Source organism: Notolabrus celidotus, chromosome 15 (genome assembly GCF_009762535.1).
Source record: "Notolabrus celidotus isolate fNotCel1 chromosome 15, fNotCel1.pri, whole genome shotgun sequence".
Lineage (NCBI taxonomy): Eukaryota > Metazoa > Chordata > Actinopteri > Labriformes > Labridae > Notolabrus > Notolabrus celidotus.
Window position 1 is genome coordinate 11,026,231 of NC_048286.1, and position 18,512 is coordinate 11,044,742.

Below are 18,512 nucleotides of genomic sequence, written 5' to 3' on the forward strand. Positions count from 1 at the left end.
CTCTCTGTTTCAGCATGCTGCAGCATGTCGATTCTCTTTGTTTGCTGTTTTGTTTTGAGCATATTGTAATGAACATCTTTGACATTTTAACCCACAATAATTACAAATATTTAAGAAAAATCACACTAACAAACTGACTAAAGAAAGATCTGTGATGTTAAATAGATTACCAGTGCAAGGTAAGTTAGCAGCCAGTTATTTTTATAGTGAATCCGTCCCTTTAAATACTTTTTGCTGTGTAACGGTACACAAAAATATCGGTTCAGTTCACGATTTTGAAGTTTGGTTTGGTCAGGGAGTGAAAAAGCAACACATGAATTTATTAGGAACTTAAAGAAATTATGCACACTGTCTAAAATGCAGCATTGGCAGTTCAGACTTGTCGGCTCAGACTTTGTTGTTAGCATTTTAAATAAAACGATAAAAAATGAAATAAAAGAATAGAAAAAAAAAATCTTGAAGGATCTAAAATGAACTCCTGCCAAGCGCCAAATGTTGGTAGATTTTCCGTTTGATGAGTAAATATCAGAGGTCTAGTCAGCAAATAGTCACGTTATTAATAAATAACTATTCTGACTTTTTACCATGTTTGGCTGAAGCTGCAGCCTCTCTCTCCTGCTGCTCTGCTGTCTGCAGGTCGGCCTGACACACACACACACACAGACACAGGGACGCTGGACATAAGCTACTAAAGATTTCAGGGGGTCTGGCAGCTGGTTGGACAACAGAAGTGATCCAAAACAGTTTTTTGTCTGAGAAACTACAGTTTTATATAAGTTTCTGACCTTCTCTAGACTTTTTAATTAAGTGTGATAATTATCAGTTGTAGATATAATTGTTGGTTGCAGCCCCGTACAAAATAAAAACACAGAACGTGTATTAACAAGCGATCAAAAGCAGTCAAACTTGATTTTGTTGTTGTAACAAACTCATAAAAGCCCGTCCTTTAAAGACGAGGAATAAAAGGCTCCCTTTCACAAAAAGGTTTCAGTGGATGTAAAAGCCCAGGCAGGTTTTAATCTGAACCTACAGAAAGGATTTTCATATCAGTTGATTAATAAAAACATTAAACTCACTTTAACAGCAGCTCATCTCAGGCAGAGTTTATTGTCTCTCTGCAGGATGAGAGCTTCCACCAAAGAAAGCAGAAACCCATTTGAGGAACTGTTTTATCTCTGAGTGCATTTTAATCTTCATGAGCCATTTTGTGAATTGAACTGTGCTTAGAGTGCTGTCCTGTACCCACTCAGCAAGCAAATATATATCAGTGAAGGTGAATCTTTTGTTCGGGGAGTGTTATTTAGCTTGAACTAAGTGAAACCTGGCAATGAGACAGTCAAGATCTTCCTCCTACTCTGACTTGGGTTCAAGCAAAGTTCAGACCTTTATCTCTGTTGAATTATCTCCGTCACAGCCTGACCTACGTCGATTCCCTGCCATCAGTGCCCTTCCATATTATCACACAACCAACACAGACTTTCCTTTTTTTGAACTCCCACACACCCAGGAAGATTTGGGTCTGCAAGAGAGGTCGTGTCACTGGTAATTTATCTCCAGAAGAAAGGGTGAGGATCTCAGGGTGACAGTGACAGACATGCCCCTCAGGCACGTGTGGGAGGATGTCTACGTGAATATTTTGTCTTGCATGTCTGTGTTTATCGCACCTGTTACCCCATTCTGTCTACTGATATTTACATTTGTTTGTTTTTTTCCTCTCTCTCTGCCATTTTGGTCCTTTTCTCCAGGGATGAAGCTGCCGTCTCGGGTGCCCACCCAGGTGGACAGTGACGAGGAGCAAAAGTGGAATCAGACGGAGGAGCAGGGCCACGGGACACGGTGCTGCGCCTGCCCCAAAACAGACAAGGAGCTGAAAAAGGAGAAAGAGGACTCAGAGTACCGCAAAACCTTCGAGAACTACCTCCACAATGAAGTCTTTGAGATCAAGTAAGAGATCTAGAGCTAAAGAAATGATCGGACAGTCATCTACTCTAGTCCATTCTCTAAAGAGTAGAAAGTTGAAACTGTCCTCTTTTGGGATGTCTTCGTCTTACCTGCATTATGTATATAACTTATACCTGCCTTTTCTTTTTTTTAGGCGTTCAAGACAGCGACGCTCCATCATGGGTATCGCCAACAGAACGAACCTCTTCCTCACCACCGCACCAAGCCCTCCTCAGGGGACGGGCAGCCCGGAAGATGAGGACGAAGAAACCTTTGAGAGCACGAAGACTGTCGTCACCGTCCTCACCAAGGAGTCCACTCTCGTCTCCAACCTGCGCCACTTCACCAGCTACCAGATCGAGATCCACGCCTGTAATCACCCCAAAGATCAGGCTCGCTGCAGCATGGCGGCGTATGTCAGTGCAAGAACAATGCCTGAAGGTGAGGAGAGACTTCTTCTTTTCTTTCTTTGACTTTCGTGGAGAAGAGTGTTGTTCTGTTTACTAAAACCACATTATCACGGGGAGGGTCCAAACTGCCTCTGCCTGGAGATGATGATGTTTTGAACATGCCCGCTCTATTAATAAGTTTCCTCCAACATGCTCTTAAATTTAAAAAGGAGTACTGAAAGATTCTCAGATGTATGTTTACCAAGTAACCCATTGTCTGTTTCGGCTACATCATTGAATCTTACAGAGATGTTTTTGGGATGAGGTTTTCTGTTTCTCAGCTTTATTTTTTATATTTTTTTAATACATTGCACAGCTTTGACACCAAATAACTCCTTGAAGATACACAAAAGTCCTCCTTAAGACCTGTAACAGACTTTGTGTTGAGTTACTCTCTCCACTGTCATTGTAGCCGTAAACATAACACCCAAGGATCATGCTTTGAGAAGTTTTACATTGGTTTTGGGGACTTTTTTTAAGATTACATGTTTTGGTTTTTACACCTTTACTCAGAGAGGATAGGTGGTTTCACACACGCTTTGGTTTGAGTGCACACATAACAGGGATGTACTTCCTCCAACACAGATCAAGCCAGATTGGTAGGTAAAGATAATAGCGTATCTGTCATTTGTGACTGACAACAACGCTTGCTCTGCAGGGATTTGCATCTCTGTGGCAATGACTCTACCTTTACGATACGATGTCCTTTATTGTCCCCGTAGTGAAATTTGTCTTTGACATCAATGCTGCACATGTTACCTGCTCTTAAAAAATCAAAAGAGCACACAAAACACCACACAAACAAGAAAAAACAGCTAAAAAGCAGCAGCACATGAGTCAGGGTTGTCAACAGAACAGCAGATCCTTCAGCAGAGAATGGATGAATGTGTTGGTTGCCTAAAGTCCAACATGTGTTGGACCGATGACTGTAGCTGTGACATGAGGCCAAATGAACAACTGTAAATATTGTAACTCCTGAGAACCCCCAATAATTGTAGTTGAGATACTTTGATGATGAACATTTAATTCCTGGCAAACCCTTCACAATGAAAGTCCCCTCATGTTATGTCGTCAAAAATCTTTACTTGAAAGAGCCATATCAGGAAACAGTATGTTGTCAGCTGTGGCAGCTTGACACAACTCAAACAGTAAAATACAGTACCGGTAGATATCTAAATTATATGAACAGGAAAGTAGCATAAAAAGGGAAATTGAGATCACACAGATTTAGTAAGAAGCAACAGTGACTTCTGAACACAGAGTGGCTTCTAAAAACATCTTTCATCTACAAAAGGGGCCCCACAGAAAAAGTTTGGGAACCACTGCACTAATCCAAACCTGCGCCCCAGTTTTAGGACTTTTAATGTTAATTTTGTTTACATTTATTTGCGTTTTTGTCCCTCTTTTGACAGAGGACATAGTAGAGATGATGAAGCCCACAAAGAGACAAAACAAACAGGGTATGAAATGCCACAGATGTCCTCGGCTGGACTGAAACCGGAGACCTTCCAGTCACACATGGCACAATCAAACCACTGGATTGTCCCCACACCTCATTTACTATTCATGCCTTAGAAAGCAAAGTTAGAAAGGGAGAAAGGAAGTTAGTTAGTGGGATAATTATTGATGAAACAATGTGACTTTGTTTACTGCAGATAAAGCCGATGACATCACCGGTCCAATCAGCTATGACGTGGCAGAAAACACGGTGCTCATCACATGGCAGGAGCCAGCGTCCCCTAATGGTATGATCATCCTGTACGAGGTCAACTACAAGAGGCTGGGAGACTCGGAGGTGAGATTTCGCACGCACGCACACACACGCGTGCACACACACACACACACACACACACACACACACACACACACACACACACAAACTTCATGCCTTTATTGCTGCCGTTTTTTTTTTATGTGTTAGGTCACTGAGTGCATGAGTTCACAAGACAGATGCTCCTTCTAATCAGAGAGCACTTTTTATGTCCCCCCCTTCATTAAACACAAGAGCTCAGACAGTTTCAAACGGGCCATGGCCAAATGAGAGGCAATACTTATTACTGAGAATGTATTTTAGAATTAAGTCTTATGGCCTTGCTAATGTGAGAGGATGAAAACTAAATGTAAAAGTCATTTAAGCATTGCATAATGTTTTAGTTGCTGTGGAGACAGACAAAACATTTGGCTGATGCTGTGGACGACTGTGGAGAAGAATAAATAACTGCAGTGTTTCCTCAGAGGAAGAATAAAAACATGAAACAGTCAAACTTAGAAAGGAAAAAGTATATCCTGTAAACTGAGTCAGTGTCATATTTAAAACTCGGAAACATTGAAGCAGTTTTATTTTGCCATGTGATACTGATCCTCCATGTTCTTCCTTCTGCAGGAGCTTCACTACTGCGTGTCCAGGAACATGTTTAAAGTAACCCGTGGTGCAAAGCTGAAAGTGATGCATCCTGGGAACTACACAGTGAGGATCCGGGCCACCTCGCTGGCTGGGAACGGATCCTGGACCGAGCCCACGTTCTTCTACGTTCAGGACGCAAGTAAGTCTCCACCTGCTGTGAAGGAAAACACACACACAACTATGGTCACGTTCAGCACACATCCATATGACACATACATTATAGACATGTACAGTATATACTATTTTACACCAAGAGGAAATGATTTACACATTTTCCCCAAGATCTCTTTCCTTTTCACGATTTCATTGATTTTATTTCAGCAAATTTCTGAACCGGTCCTCATTCCTTTGTACGCCTGACATATAGGGAAAATTGTGACTCAACAGCACACTCAAAAGTTATCTTAAAAATCATGAATTATACTCTTTGATCAGAATTGACTACAATGTCTAAATCAGAAAGAAAATACAGACTGATCACTGGCTTAAATGATATATTTAGGGACATAGATTTAGTTAAACTCATTTATGAAAAGTGGCAAGTTATACATTGAAAGTTCTTGAGTGTGTATTAAAAAACTAGGGTTAGGGTTAGGGTTAGGATTAGGGTTAGGATTAGGGTTAGGGTTAGGGTTAGGGTTAGGATTAGGATTAGGGTTAGGATTAGGGTTAGGGTTGGGTTAGGGTTAGGATCAGGGTTAGGGTTGTGATAAGGGTTAGGGTTAGGATTAGGGTTAGGATTAGGATTAGGGTTAGGATTAGGGTTAGGGTTAGGGTTGGGTTAGGGTTAGGATCAGGGTTAGGGTTGTGATTAGGGTTAGGGTTAGGGTTAGGGTTAGGATTAGGGTTAGGGTTAGGATTAGGGTTAGGATTAGGGTTAGGATTAGGATTAGGGTTAGGGTTAGGATTAGGGTTAGGGTTAGGATTAGGGTAAGGGTTAGGGTTAGGGTAAGGGTTAGGATTCGGGTTAGGTTTAGGGTTAGGGTTAGGGTTAGGGTTAGGATTAGGGTTAGGATTAGGATTAGGGTTAGGATTAGGGTTAGGGTTAGGGTTAGGATTAGAGTTAGGGTAAGGGTTAGGATTAGGGTTAGGGTTAGGGTTAGGGTAAGTGTTATGATTAGGGTTAGGGTAAGGGTTAGGATTAGGGTTAAGATTAGGGTTAGGGTTAGGATTAGGGTTAGGGTTAGGTTTGGATTAGGGTTAGGGTTAGGATTAGGGTTAGGGTTAGGATTAGGGTTAGGATTAGAGTTAGGGTTAGGGTTAGGATTAGGGTTAGGGTTAGGGTTAGGATTAGGGTTAGGGTTAGGGTTAGGATTAGGGTTAGGATTAGGGTTAGGATTAGAGTTAGGGTTAGGGTTAGGATTCGGGTTAGGGTTAGGGTTAGGATTAGGGATAGGATTAGGGTTAGCGTTAGGATTAGGGTTAGGATTAGGATTAGGGTTAGGATTAGGGTTAGGGTTAGGATTAGGATTAGGGTTAGGGTTAGGATTAGGGTTAGGGTTAGGATTAGGATTAGGGTTAGGGTTAGGATTCGGGTTAGGTTTAGGATAAGGGTTAGGATTAGGGTTAAGATTAGGGTTTGGGTTAGGATTAGGGTTAGGATTAGGGTTAGGGTTAGGGTTAGGGTTAGGATTAGGGTTAGGGTTAGGTTTGGATTAGGGTTAGGATTAGGGTTAGGATTAGGGTTAGGATTAGAGTTAGGGTTAGGGTTAGGATTAGGGTTAGGGTTAGGGTTAGGGTTAGGATTAGGGTTAGGGTTAGGATTAGGGTTAGGGTTAGGATTAGGGTTAGGGTTGTGATTAGGATTAGGGTTAGGGTTAGGGTTAGGGTTAGGGTTAAGATTAGGGTTAGGGTTAAGATTAGGGTTAGGGTTAGTGTTATGATTAGGGTTAGAGTTAGACCCGGAACTAAATTTAAGCAAACAGAACCAGAATCAAACTCAAGCAAACCCAACCAGAACAGAACCAGACCCGAACCAGAAGCGAACCAGAACCGTACCAGAAATGAACCAGAACTGAACCGAAACAGAATCGAACCAGAACCAGAACAGAGCCGTACCAGAACCAACCTCAAGCAAACAGAACCAGAACTAAACTCAAGCAAATCCAACCAGAACTGAACCAGAAATTATTCAGTACCGAACCAGAATTTTTCCAGTACCGAAACAGAACAGAACCAGAACCAGAACCAAACTTAAGCAAACAGAATCAGAACCAAATTCAAGCAAACCGAACAAGATCTGAACCAGAACCCGAACCAGAACTGAACCAGAACCGTACCAGAACCGAACCAGAACCGACCAAGAACCGTACCAGATCCGAAACAGAACCGAAACAGAACCAGAACAGAACCGAACTCAAGCAAACAGAACCAGAACCAAACTCAAGCAAATCCAACCAGACCCGAACCAGAACCGAACCAGAAATAATTCAGTACCGAACCAGAATTTTTATCAGTGCGGAACATAACAGAACCAGAACCAAACTCTAGCAAACCGAACCAGACCCGAACCAGAACCGTACCAGAGCCAAACCAGAATTGAACCAGAACTGAAACAGAACCGAACCAGAACTGAACCAGAACCGAACCAGAAATAATTCAGTACCAAACCAGAATTTTTATCAGTGCGGAACATAACAGAACCAGAACCAAACTCAAGCAAACCGAACCAGATCCGAACCAGAACCGTACCAGAACCAAACCAGAATTGAACCAGAACTGAAACAGAACCGAACCAGAACTGAACCAGAACCGTACCAGAACCGAACCAGAACCGACCCAGAACCGTACCAGAACCGAAACAGAACCAGAACAGAACCGAACTCAAGCAAACAGAACCAGAACCAAACTCAAGCAAATCCAACCAGAACCGAACCAGACCCGAACCAGACCCGAACCAGAAATTATTCAGTACCGAACCAGAATTTTTCCAGTGCAGAACATAACAGAACCAGAACCAAACTCAAGCAAACAGAACCAGAACCAGAACCAAACTCAAGCAAACCGAACAAGATCTGAACCAGACCCGAACCAGAACTGAACCAGAATTGAACCAGAACTGAAACAGAACCGAACCAGAACCGAACCAGAACAGAACCAGAACAGAACCAGACCCAAACCAGAACCGTACCAGAACCGAACCAGAACCGAACCGAAACAGAATCGAACCAGAACCAGAACAGAGCCGTAACAGAACCGACCTCTAGCAAACAGAACCAGAACTAAACTCAAGCAAATCCAACCAGAACCGAACCAGAACCGAACCAGAAATTATTCAGTACCGAACCAGAATTTTTCCAGTACCGAAACAGAACAGAACCAGAACCAGAACCAAACTCAAGCAAACAGGACCAGAACCAGAACTAAACTTAAGCAAACAGAACCAGAACCAAACTCAAGCAAACCGAACAAGACCTGAACCAGACCCGAACCAGAACCGTACCAGAACCGAACCAGAACCGAACCAGAACCGTACCAGAACTGAACCAGAACCGAACCAGCACCGAACCGAAACAGAACCGAACCAGAACCAGAACAAAACCGTACCAGAACCAAACCAGAACCAAACTCAAGCAAACAGAACCAGAACCAAACTCAAGCAAGCAAAAAAAAGAGCCAAGCAGCGAAATGAAAAAAACTGGGGGCCGGCTCTTCTGATTCACTATAAAGCATCGGCTCTCAGAGCCGCAGCTTTTGATCATGACACATCACTAATGTGCTTAATCTGGGTTACAATTATGAGGGGTCCTTGGACAATTTTCTCACCTGTAAGGGGTCCCTGGCTCCAAAAGGTTTGAGAACCCCTGCTCTAGCTTGTAGGAGTGCAAACTCCCGATAGTGAAAACATACGGAACAAAAAGAGCGACACAGCTCCACAGAAACTCCACGTTGTAGACATCGCTGATCATAATAGACATCGCCATGCAGGAAGACAGTTTACATTTTTTAAAATCTCTGAGAGATCTTCAAATACAGAGTGCGTCTTTACATCGGTGCGATTTTTTCAGAGTTTACGGTAACTCAAATTTAAAAAAACGTGACATTTGCTTTGTTTTATATCGATCACTTAGCATGATGAATATCATGATTAAGCAGGTATGTTTTGAGTTTGAGTTGAGTTGAGAAACATTTGCGGCCATTTTTGTCATTCAGTTCTATTTAGGTCATTAATGCACTGATCCTCTGATCATTATTATTATTTAATTGTATCAGTAAGGCAGCTTCCTGATTCCTTTGCTGGCTCATTTGTTTTCTTCTTAGCTCATTTTATATTTTTTGAGAAAAGAGAAAGCTGAGATGTTGCCCATCGTTGTTACTTGGTTGCACTAATAAAGTGAAGTGCTGTACATCTGTGGTTGCATTATTCTATTATCAATTTGCCATCATTTTTAAGTATGAAAGAGATGATTTCATTGATAGCCATAGACTACATGTCTTTCAATGTAGACTTCCACTGAGAGGAACATATTAGACTATTTAGTAACTAAATCAGGAACTAAATTTAGACGGTCATACCAGCTTGATCATCAATGAAAATGTCCTGGAAAATGATCTCTGGAAAAGAGTGGGAACCCTGATTGTTCTTTAATAGTATTAAGTGTCCCAACGTGCAGCGTTACCATTAGATGCTCAATGCCGCTCCTTATATTCACAGAGCAGCGTATTGATTCTAACAGCAGCTCATTCTGAGAGATTTATTGGTTCTTCACATCAGATGTGACTCACTGTCTGTGCCGACATGTCTTCCAACAGGTGATCCTCTCTACATCTTCAAGATCGTCATCGGACCGCTCATCTGCTTTTTCCTGCTGCTGTTTGTGGCCGCGGCCGGATTCGTCATCTTCAGGAAGAAGTACGCAATTGCGCTCAATACTTTCATCGTTATACTTTTTGGAGCTGTTAAATTATTTGTTATTTGATAATCTTCTGTTTTTCCTTTTAGTCAAACTCAAGGGCCAAGTGGTCCCATCTACGCCTCCTCAAACCCTGAGTATCTCAGCGCTAATGATGGTAAGAAATAGGTTTAAGCAGTCTGATCAGTTATTACATTAGTTAATGAATTCTATTTAAGAACTGGCTGTTCTATCATAATGTCTGCACTCTTAGTTTGAAAGTCCTCATATGCTCTCAGGGAATCTGATTATTCCAACATTTCAGCAGTAACTTGTTTAAAAAGTTCAGTTTCCAATAACTGGTCAAAAGATTCAGAGAAATTCTGTCTGGATTTGGAAACGTGTTTCTAGGGAAGCCTTGTTATTTGATGCATGATTAGTGCACGTGTAGACTGACTGATTCACACAAATAAACTTTTGGCACGATAAGTAAAAACTTTTCTTCTCTCTGCATACTTTGTTTATTTGAAATGCTGCAAGCTAAAAAAAACCCACTCAAAATAAGCTGCAGCATCCCTCAGCTCTAACCAGGTTTCTCTAAGAATTTAATGTAACCAGCAGTCTTTCTCTAGAAGAAATCTGATGATCTACATCATCAGATTATCCAGTTTTCTTGCTTTAACTCACCTGCTTTCCTGTGTGCATGCGGCATTGATCCCTTTATCTATAACCTGTTCCTCAAAATGTGTCTGCAGTGTACGAGGAGGACGAGTGGGAGGTGGCCAGAGACAAGATCCATATCTTGAGGGAGCTGGGCCAGGGCTCCTTTGGCATGGTGTACGAGGGTAATGCCAAGGACATCATCAAGGGCGAGGGGGAGACACGAGTCGCGGTGAAGACGGTGAACGAGTCGGCGAGCCTGAGGGAGAGAATCGAGTTCCTGAACGAGGCCTCGGTCATGAAGGCCTTCAGCTGCCACCATGTGGTAAGGAGAGAGATCTTAATATGACGTGGATATGGTGCCTGATGAAAGCCATGCTATATTAAAAGTGCAGATATCAGAACAAAAAATGGCTGTAGTGGAAGTGAAAGTCAGCTGCTCAAATCTCAGTGGAACACAAGTCTTAAGGTATCAGATATTTACAGCACCTATCATTGGAAGTGTTTTCTGGATTTAATTGTGATGAAGTATAGAAAGTAAAAGTACATGTTAATATGTTAATTGAAAAGAAAGAGGTCAGAATTTAGGGAATTATGGACTTTCAACTTTACAGTAAACCACCTTAATCCTAATCTCTTAGCTTACATTCATTTAAAACTGTATTTTCTGGAGATTGGAAAAAGATCTCTAAAGGAAGTTTTCCCTTAATTTCTATACATGAACTCAATTCTTCAATTGTTTCATAGATCATACTTTACACCTATTCTCCTCCTCGCTCATAAAACCTTAGTTTGAGATATTGATACACATTTATTCATGTGATTTCGTCGTAAACCAGCACTGTAATGTGAAATCATGACTAAATCATCTGCATTGATGAGTAACAAGTCTATCCCCCTTCATGCATCCAGTCATACAAGCTTTTAGCTGTTCAGAGAGATTGTCCACAAGGGTGCCATTGGCCTAGTGGTCTAATTGCGAGCCCCGTATTACAGAGGCTACATTCCTTGTCGCAGTGATCGCAGGTTTGATTTCTGGCCACTCTCTACTCCCCAAATTCCTGTTTCTCTCCATCTTTCCTATCCAACAAAGGCAAAAAAAATTACCATAAACTTAAATTTAAAAAAGAGAGAGAGAGGAGAGATTACACTTCTGTGGCTCAGTGGCTTAGTAGGTTGAGTCTGTCGTCTATCAATCGAAAGGTTGGCGGTTCAATCCCAGCTTCAGCAGTCACATGCTGGAGTGTCCTTGAGCAAGACACTGAACCCCAAATTGCAGCCTCTACCATCAGTGAGTGAATGGGTGAATTTGACAAGTAGTGTGTAAAAGGGGCTTTGAGTGGTCAGAAAGGCAAAAATAGCGCTGTGTAAGTACAAGTCCATTTACCATTTACCATTTATGATAAGTCACTCATAAACTGGCATGGTTTGATGCAGAAACCAGAAATGGAGAAACCCTGGCTTTTGTAGTTTTTTTTTTAACAATTTACCATGATTTATTCTATCACAGCCATGGATGCATCTAAGAAACACATAAGTATTATATTCTTTTTGTCTTCTTGTCATGCAGAACTCAAAAAAAGCTGACTACATTTTTATATATATATATATTTTTTAATCACATGAATTCACAATTATACAGATTACATTTGTTATATGTCATCTATAATGATCCACCGTCTTAATTTTTTGTTACACAACAGAAAAAAAGAGGTATGACAGAATGTGGGGTGCCTTTTTCAAAAGAACAGAATAAATACAACTACTTTGATGCACATAAGTATGTTTAAATAAATATTCAAGCAAAAGAAGGTCGTTTTAGGAAATATGACATCCACTCCTTCCATATTTCCTAAAAAAAACAGACTGAAAAGAAACACAAACGAAATCTCCTGATACAGTTTTGAGTAATCCTCCATGGAAATGTATCTGTGTGAAAGTACAAATTTATTTACCAAATTTTACAAGATAAAAGTGAAAGTTGACAGAAATATAAAAACGTAAGTAAAGCAAATATACTCTTTTAATAAGTCCCATTTCTTCATTACATTACACCACTTCTTGAAAATAAATAGTGTATAACTTGTTGTGTTAGTTTGAGTTATGAAGATGGGTTAAAGTGCCAGGTTGTGTGTGAACAGTTTGTCCCATCAAGTGTAGATACCAGACCTCTACGACGTTTTGCGTCATTGTGTGTAAAGGCCTCCACTGTTACCCTGCTGTTACCAGGCAAACGATCAAAATGCATCATATAAAGTAAACAAACCAGACTACAATGACACAAAAACAACCTCCTCTTTGTCTCTCAGGTGCGTCTGCTGGGTGTTGTCTCTAAAGGTCAGCCCACGCTGGTGGTGATGGAGCTGATGACCCATGGAGACCTGAAGAGTTTCCTGCGCTCTCTGCGGCCTGATGCTGAGGTAACGGCTCATGGCTTAGAATCACAAACCCGGTTTCCAGTGTTTGAGTTCAGGACTTTATCATAGGCTGGACTGCACTTCTAGTTTTAGTGAGCTTGAATGAGAAATACTTTCAACCAGTCCTTCTTATTTTCACATTTCTTTCATGTTATATAAATAAATGTGACAACACTCTGTTATTCTTTTTATTTCCCTCTTCGATCCTGTGCTGCTCTCACTGACAACATTAGGGCCTCCTCTGGTACTTACAGACTAGACTGAGCAGCTCTCAGATTCTTATCGAGACTAAAGATCTGACACAGATGTACAAACACTGAACAACTTTAATCTGTTAATGTTTAAACAAACTAACAGTTAACACAATTAGGATTTGAAGACTTTCCCCCTGACACGTTTGACTCAATCTGCTGTCAGCCTGATTGTTCCAGACACTTGATTCAATCACATCCCTCACATGTAACTGAATCAGAGGAGGGCCTCTGAGGTTGAATATTGATCTCTTTGTGTTGCCACAAATACCTGGAACTGCTACACCTTTTCTGTTCACTGTTGCACAATGTGAAATTCCACGGTGTGTTTAGTTTTGATGTGTGTACAGATGACTAACAGTGTGTCATCTTTTGAAGTGTGTAAATATACAGATGGGAGTGGGGTGGGAATAGGAGGAGGACTGAGCTCTCGGATGTTGACTGAAGACTTTAGCAGTCATCACTTAAGTCATCTGAAAACATTTCTTGTTTGGAGTTCAGCAGCAGGCATTCAAAATGACAAAGAAAGCTTTTCCTCCTGAGACAATCGAGCCAATGTGACATTAAAAGTTTGGTTATGATATAATTATTTGTCTTTAATGCAGTCATGTGTTTTTCCGTATTAAAATCAACACTTCATCACGAGTTGTGGACGTTAAGGAGAATAAAACTTATCTTCTGTCCTTCAGAACAACCCTGGGCGTCCGCCGCCCACCCTGAAGGAGATGATACAAATGGCCGCTGAGATTGCAGACGGCATGGCTTACCTCAACGCCAAGAAGTTTGTCCACAGAGATCTGGCTGCCAGAAACTGCATGGTGGCACACGATCTCACCGTCAAAATAGGAGGTACATTTTTAGCACAATAGGAATGAAAGAGGTTTTGAATTAGGTCTGTGCTAAAGTCTTTCTTACCAGGATGCCTTTGTGTTGATGTCTGTTGCTGTTTTTGTTCATACCTTTGCGTTCAAAATAAAACAGTTTAGATGATTTTAAAGTCAGCGATGGTTTCAGAAAAGGCTGTGAAAGACAACCACAGTGCACTCTGCCGCTTACATTACTGACTTGAATATCAAGTAAGCATTTATCATATGGAGGCAGAGTGAGCACAGGTGAATTTCAATCTAACCCTGCAGTTTGATCATGTGAGGTTGATACCAGACGATGATAGGGCGAGGAGTGAGCAGGAAAGGTCTTATCAGGAAGTTAAAAAGTTTGCTCCTCGATCAAATGTAAGCGTGGATTCCTGCATCACGAATCAACTGTTTCTGTTGTTAGTGAGTTGTTGTTTTATACAGTGCATGAGTGTGTGTATCGTACATACAGATCATCAACTGGCTTTAAATTTGACCTCAGCTATTACAGCCTTAAACTTCAAATGAATTTAAATAACACTGTACGTTACAAAACTCCATTCTGATCAAACAAGTGAACCAAACCATCCAACGTCAACAGCAGCATTCAAGCCAAGATACACTGACAGGGAAAGCAGCCGTTAATAAGTGGTGGTAATAACATATTTGAATAATAATTAAATTCATTGTTTCCCTCCAGACTTTGGTATGACCAGAGACATCTACGAGACCGACTACTACAGGAAGGGAGGGAAGGGCCTGCTGCCCGTCAGGTGGATGGCACCAGAGTCTCTGAAGGACGGAGTCTTCACTGCACACTCAGACTGCTGGTCAGTGACAACTCTGATACTGGGTGTGGTGGAAGGATTGTTCGTGTGCAGATATAAAGCACAACAGTCTGTGCCCAGCAGTGTTTACATGAGAGGAAACCGAGCTCATACTGACATGTAGAGACAATTATTGAGGATGTTCATAAATCTTTGAGCAGATCCCACAATAAGAAATGAAAGTCAACCAGTGAGTGAGCTCACTCTTAAAATAATATAATTCTCTGACTTATATTGTGTTTTTATAAATTGCATTATCTTTTTAAAATGTTTTTTGTGATAATCAGTCAACAAAGCTATCTTCCAAAGGCTAATTATTTCCTGTCAGGTCAGTTTTTAGAGCTTTCCATAAAGCATAAAAGCAGACCGGAATAACAAACAGTAAACACATTACAGATATAAAATTACCAAACCGGAACACGTGTGTGTAACTAACCTGTTTTCAACCTTAACTTTGTTTACCAGTATCGCCCCCCCGCTGCCTCCTGCCCCGAGCCGACCCGCTCACTGCCTCAAGTGTTTACCAACAGATTAACTCTGTCAATTGTCTAATTGGCGTGTCCTCATTCTCTCTGCATCTCTGTTGTTGTCTCCCCTCACTCGCCTGTGTGTCAGGTCGTTCGGGGTTGTGCTGTGGGAGATCAGCACGCTGGCCGAGCAGCCATACCAGGGTCTGTCCAACGAGCAGGTCCTCAAGTTTGTCATGGACGGGGGCTACCTGGACCGGCCGGATAACTGCGCAGACAGAATGTGAGTACAAGGGTTGGGACGCATTTGTTTATCCATCACTTTTCTTATGATCAAATGTAATTCAAAGTGCTTTACAGCAGCTAAAAACAAGAAAGAGGAAGACGTAAAATAATGACAAAACATACTACATATAAAAAATAAGGATTTTTGGGGTAGAAACTAATGCACACTCAACAACAACAAAATATATTGAATTAAAAATAAGTTAATGTTGAAGAAACTTTACTGTTGAAGAAAGCAGGATGAGATACTTTTTACTGACACATGTAAAGGAATACTTCAGCACAGAGATCAGACGTGCCACAGGGGGGCGCCAAAATCTACACAAACCAAAAGACGATTTAAAAAAAAACAACTGAACATAATCCACGTGGAATAAATGTAATCCTGTTTTTTTTTGTGTTTTCATGAGATTTTGTGACTTTAAGAAGATGCAGAATATCACCAGCCAAATCCCTCGACTTGTCATTCAATGAAATAAATTGGATTTATTCATTTAACTTTTTTATTTATTTTAATTTTATTTTAAGATATTTGTTTATTTATTTTGTATTATTTATTTATTTATTGAATTAGATTCTTTTTTTTCCCTGTTTCGAACTATGGACTTTTTTACATTTTGTTTAATTTAATTTTTTCTCAAATATTACTGCATGAGATCTGCCTCTGAGTCTGATGGCTGTATTGTTGTTTTGTGTTGTGTTAGATGAGTCTAATAAAAAGTTGTATTTTTTTAATGATATGAAATTGGGGATGCAGGATAATACAGCTGTGATCTCTATCCCTCAATCCTCACACAGACACAACCTGATGCAGATGTGCTGGCAGTACAACCCCAAGATGCGGCCCACCTTTCAGGAGATCATCGAGATGCTCCGCGAGGACCTGCATCCTTCCTTCCAGGACATGTCCTTCTTCTACAGCGAGGAGAACAAGCCTCCCGAGACCGAAGACTTTGACCTGGACATGGAGAACATGGAGAGCATCCCACTGGACCCGTCATCCTGCTCCCAGAGGGAACACTGTTTGGACAGGGACGAGGCCTCCTCCATGGGCCTGAGGGGCAGTTACGAGGAGCACCACATCCCCTTCACACACATGAACGGGGGAAAGACCAATGGACGAATACTGGCCCTACCGCGGTCCAGTCCCTCCTAACATACTGTACACACCCCGCTCAAACATGTCCGTGCTATAGATTTAAATATATTTTTGTTTTTCGTTGTCATTTTATAGAGATCACACTCACATCACTCTCTCTCCAGAAGCCGCTCAGTGCATATCTCAGGACCTTATTTTTCTCCTCCGATGCCACAAACACACACTACAGCACGCCCAAACACGGACACCAGACGACACTTTTTGTATTTAAGGATGAACCTCCCGCGTCTCTTGTTCATGATTGTAGTTTATATACTGTATATATATATTGCCAAGTTTGTGCAAGACTGGGTGGATTAAAGGATTCAACTGTGAAACAAACTCTTGACAAACAAGAAGGCTGCTAAACCCACTGTCCCCTCCCCAGAGTCCAGACTGTGACCCTCCCTCCCTCCGTAATTCAACACAAGGGTTCATCTCTTTGTTGTTAAGTGTAAAAAAAAGAAAAAGTGCCCTTCTATTTTGTCTGTTGCCTACATCAGTTGTTATGGAACTTTGTCTGAATCTTTGTACACACCGTAATGACGAACTGAAAATGAAAGACTTTGGGAACTCTCTGCTGGACGGTCCACGACGGTCCATCCTCGAACAAACTCTTGTCCACTGGAGAAGCTGGTTGAAGTGGCTTACCTCCTCACACTCTGCAGTATTCCAAAAAGGCACACAGGATGAACACAGGACTTTTGTCGGGTTATATTTTTCAAAGTTGTTTACCTGTTTTTCTTTCTTTTTTTGTCTTCTTTTTTCTCTTTTTTGAGTTTTCACATTTACAGCTGAAGGATATTTAAACTGTTTTCAAAACACATTTTGGTGAACGAGTTCCTCAGATTGACCAATAGCTGCTTCTTTGGTATATTTTAGTGGGTATAGAAGATAAAAAAAGTATATAAATATATATATATAAATATATTATTGATGTTTTTGTACATAGCTGATGTGTCATTCTTGAGGTATTTCTGGTCATAGAAAATGTTTTTACATGTTAGTCTCTTATGTTTATTTTTTCTAATCCAGAAACTCATATTAAGTAGCTTTTTTTGGACTCATGATCAGCACTTGGTCTTTTTTGCTATGTGATGCCCTAGTGGAGGAGTGTTTGGCGTCTTCAGCTTGAGATGTCTGCCCATCATATCAAGATCAAATAAAATAGTGCTGTAAATAATGCAGCAAGGTGCATTCATGATCAGGCTCCAGCAGTGGTTCTCTGTCTTTCCTTTCTCTTATCATGTGAGTGTTTTCCCGAATCATGATGTGTTTCTCCGGTGAATACTGAGACTCATTATATATCAGAGAAGATGTGTGGGCAGAAAAGGTTGGGAAGGATCGACCATACCATGCAACAGTTGACACTTGAGGTGGAGCTGATCTGAGATGTGTTTTGAACCCACTGCAGACGTGGATATTTGTTGATCCTCAGTCTTTATATCAGCAGATATAACTTTCTTACAGACCCATTTAACATCACATAATCAAAAGCCTTCGACAGTGTTCTTTCTAATGTGGTTGTTCTGTTATTTTTTATTAAAGGTACATTCTGCCAAATATTTTACATTTCACTTTTACACATTTTTTTAACATGATGACGATGATGATGACATAAAAATATTCAAAGCAATTTCAAATATAGGGGAAGTATAGGTAATAAATCAAATACTGATAAAAACAATGAACTTATATTGAGAAAAACAGATTAAGTTATACCCACAGAATGGTTTTGAACAGTGTTTCTTTCATGTGAATATCTGCAAACATGAACATCACGACATATCACACACATTTCAGGCATTATTTTTAAACACACTTTATTTTGTTTATCCACTGAAAAGAAATCATACATGATCCTATCATTTCTCATTGCTCATCTAGCACAACATTAAACAGTATGGTGCTAAAATAGAAAAACTACAGCTCATTAGCAGTCTATCAATATTTGTATTTGTTTGCAGGTATCTGGGTTTGGCTTTAA

General features: G+C 40.7%; 1 protein-coding gene across 1 annotated transcript in view; it reads left to right on the forward strand.

The window, feature by feature from the left end:
* insra (insulin receptor a) overlaps window positions 1–18,090 on the forward strand; it is a 68,345-nt gene extending 50,255 nt beyond the window's left edge. The window contains exons 10-21 of the mRNA XM_034702921.1: window positions 1,746–1,944; window positions 2,096–2,382; window positions 4,046–4,185; window positions 4,774–4,933; window positions 9,547–9,646; window positions 9,737–9,804; window positions 10,382–10,611; window positions 12,596–12,706; window positions 13,644–13,803; window positions 14,509–14,638; window positions 15,251–15,385; window positions 16,186–18,090. Coding sequence (XP_034558812.1) covers window positions 1,746–1,944; window positions 2,096–2,382; window positions 4,046–4,185; window positions 4,774–4,933; window positions 9,547–9,646; window positions 9,737–9,804; window positions 10,382–10,611; window positions 12,596–12,706; window positions 13,644–13,803; window positions 14,509–14,638; window positions 15,251–15,385; window positions 16,186–16,543 — 2,078 coding nt within the window. The 3' untranslated portion in view covers window positions 16,544–18,090. The remainder of the gene's footprint in view (window positions 1–1,745; window positions 1,945–2,095; window positions 2,383–4,045; window positions 4,186–4,773; window positions 4,934–9,546; window positions 9,647–9,736; window positions 9,805–10,381; window positions 10,612–12,595; window positions 12,707–13,643; window positions 13,804–14,508; window positions 14,639–15,250; window positions 15,386–16,185) is intronic.
* Window positions 18,091–18,512: the final 422 nt, after the last annotated feature.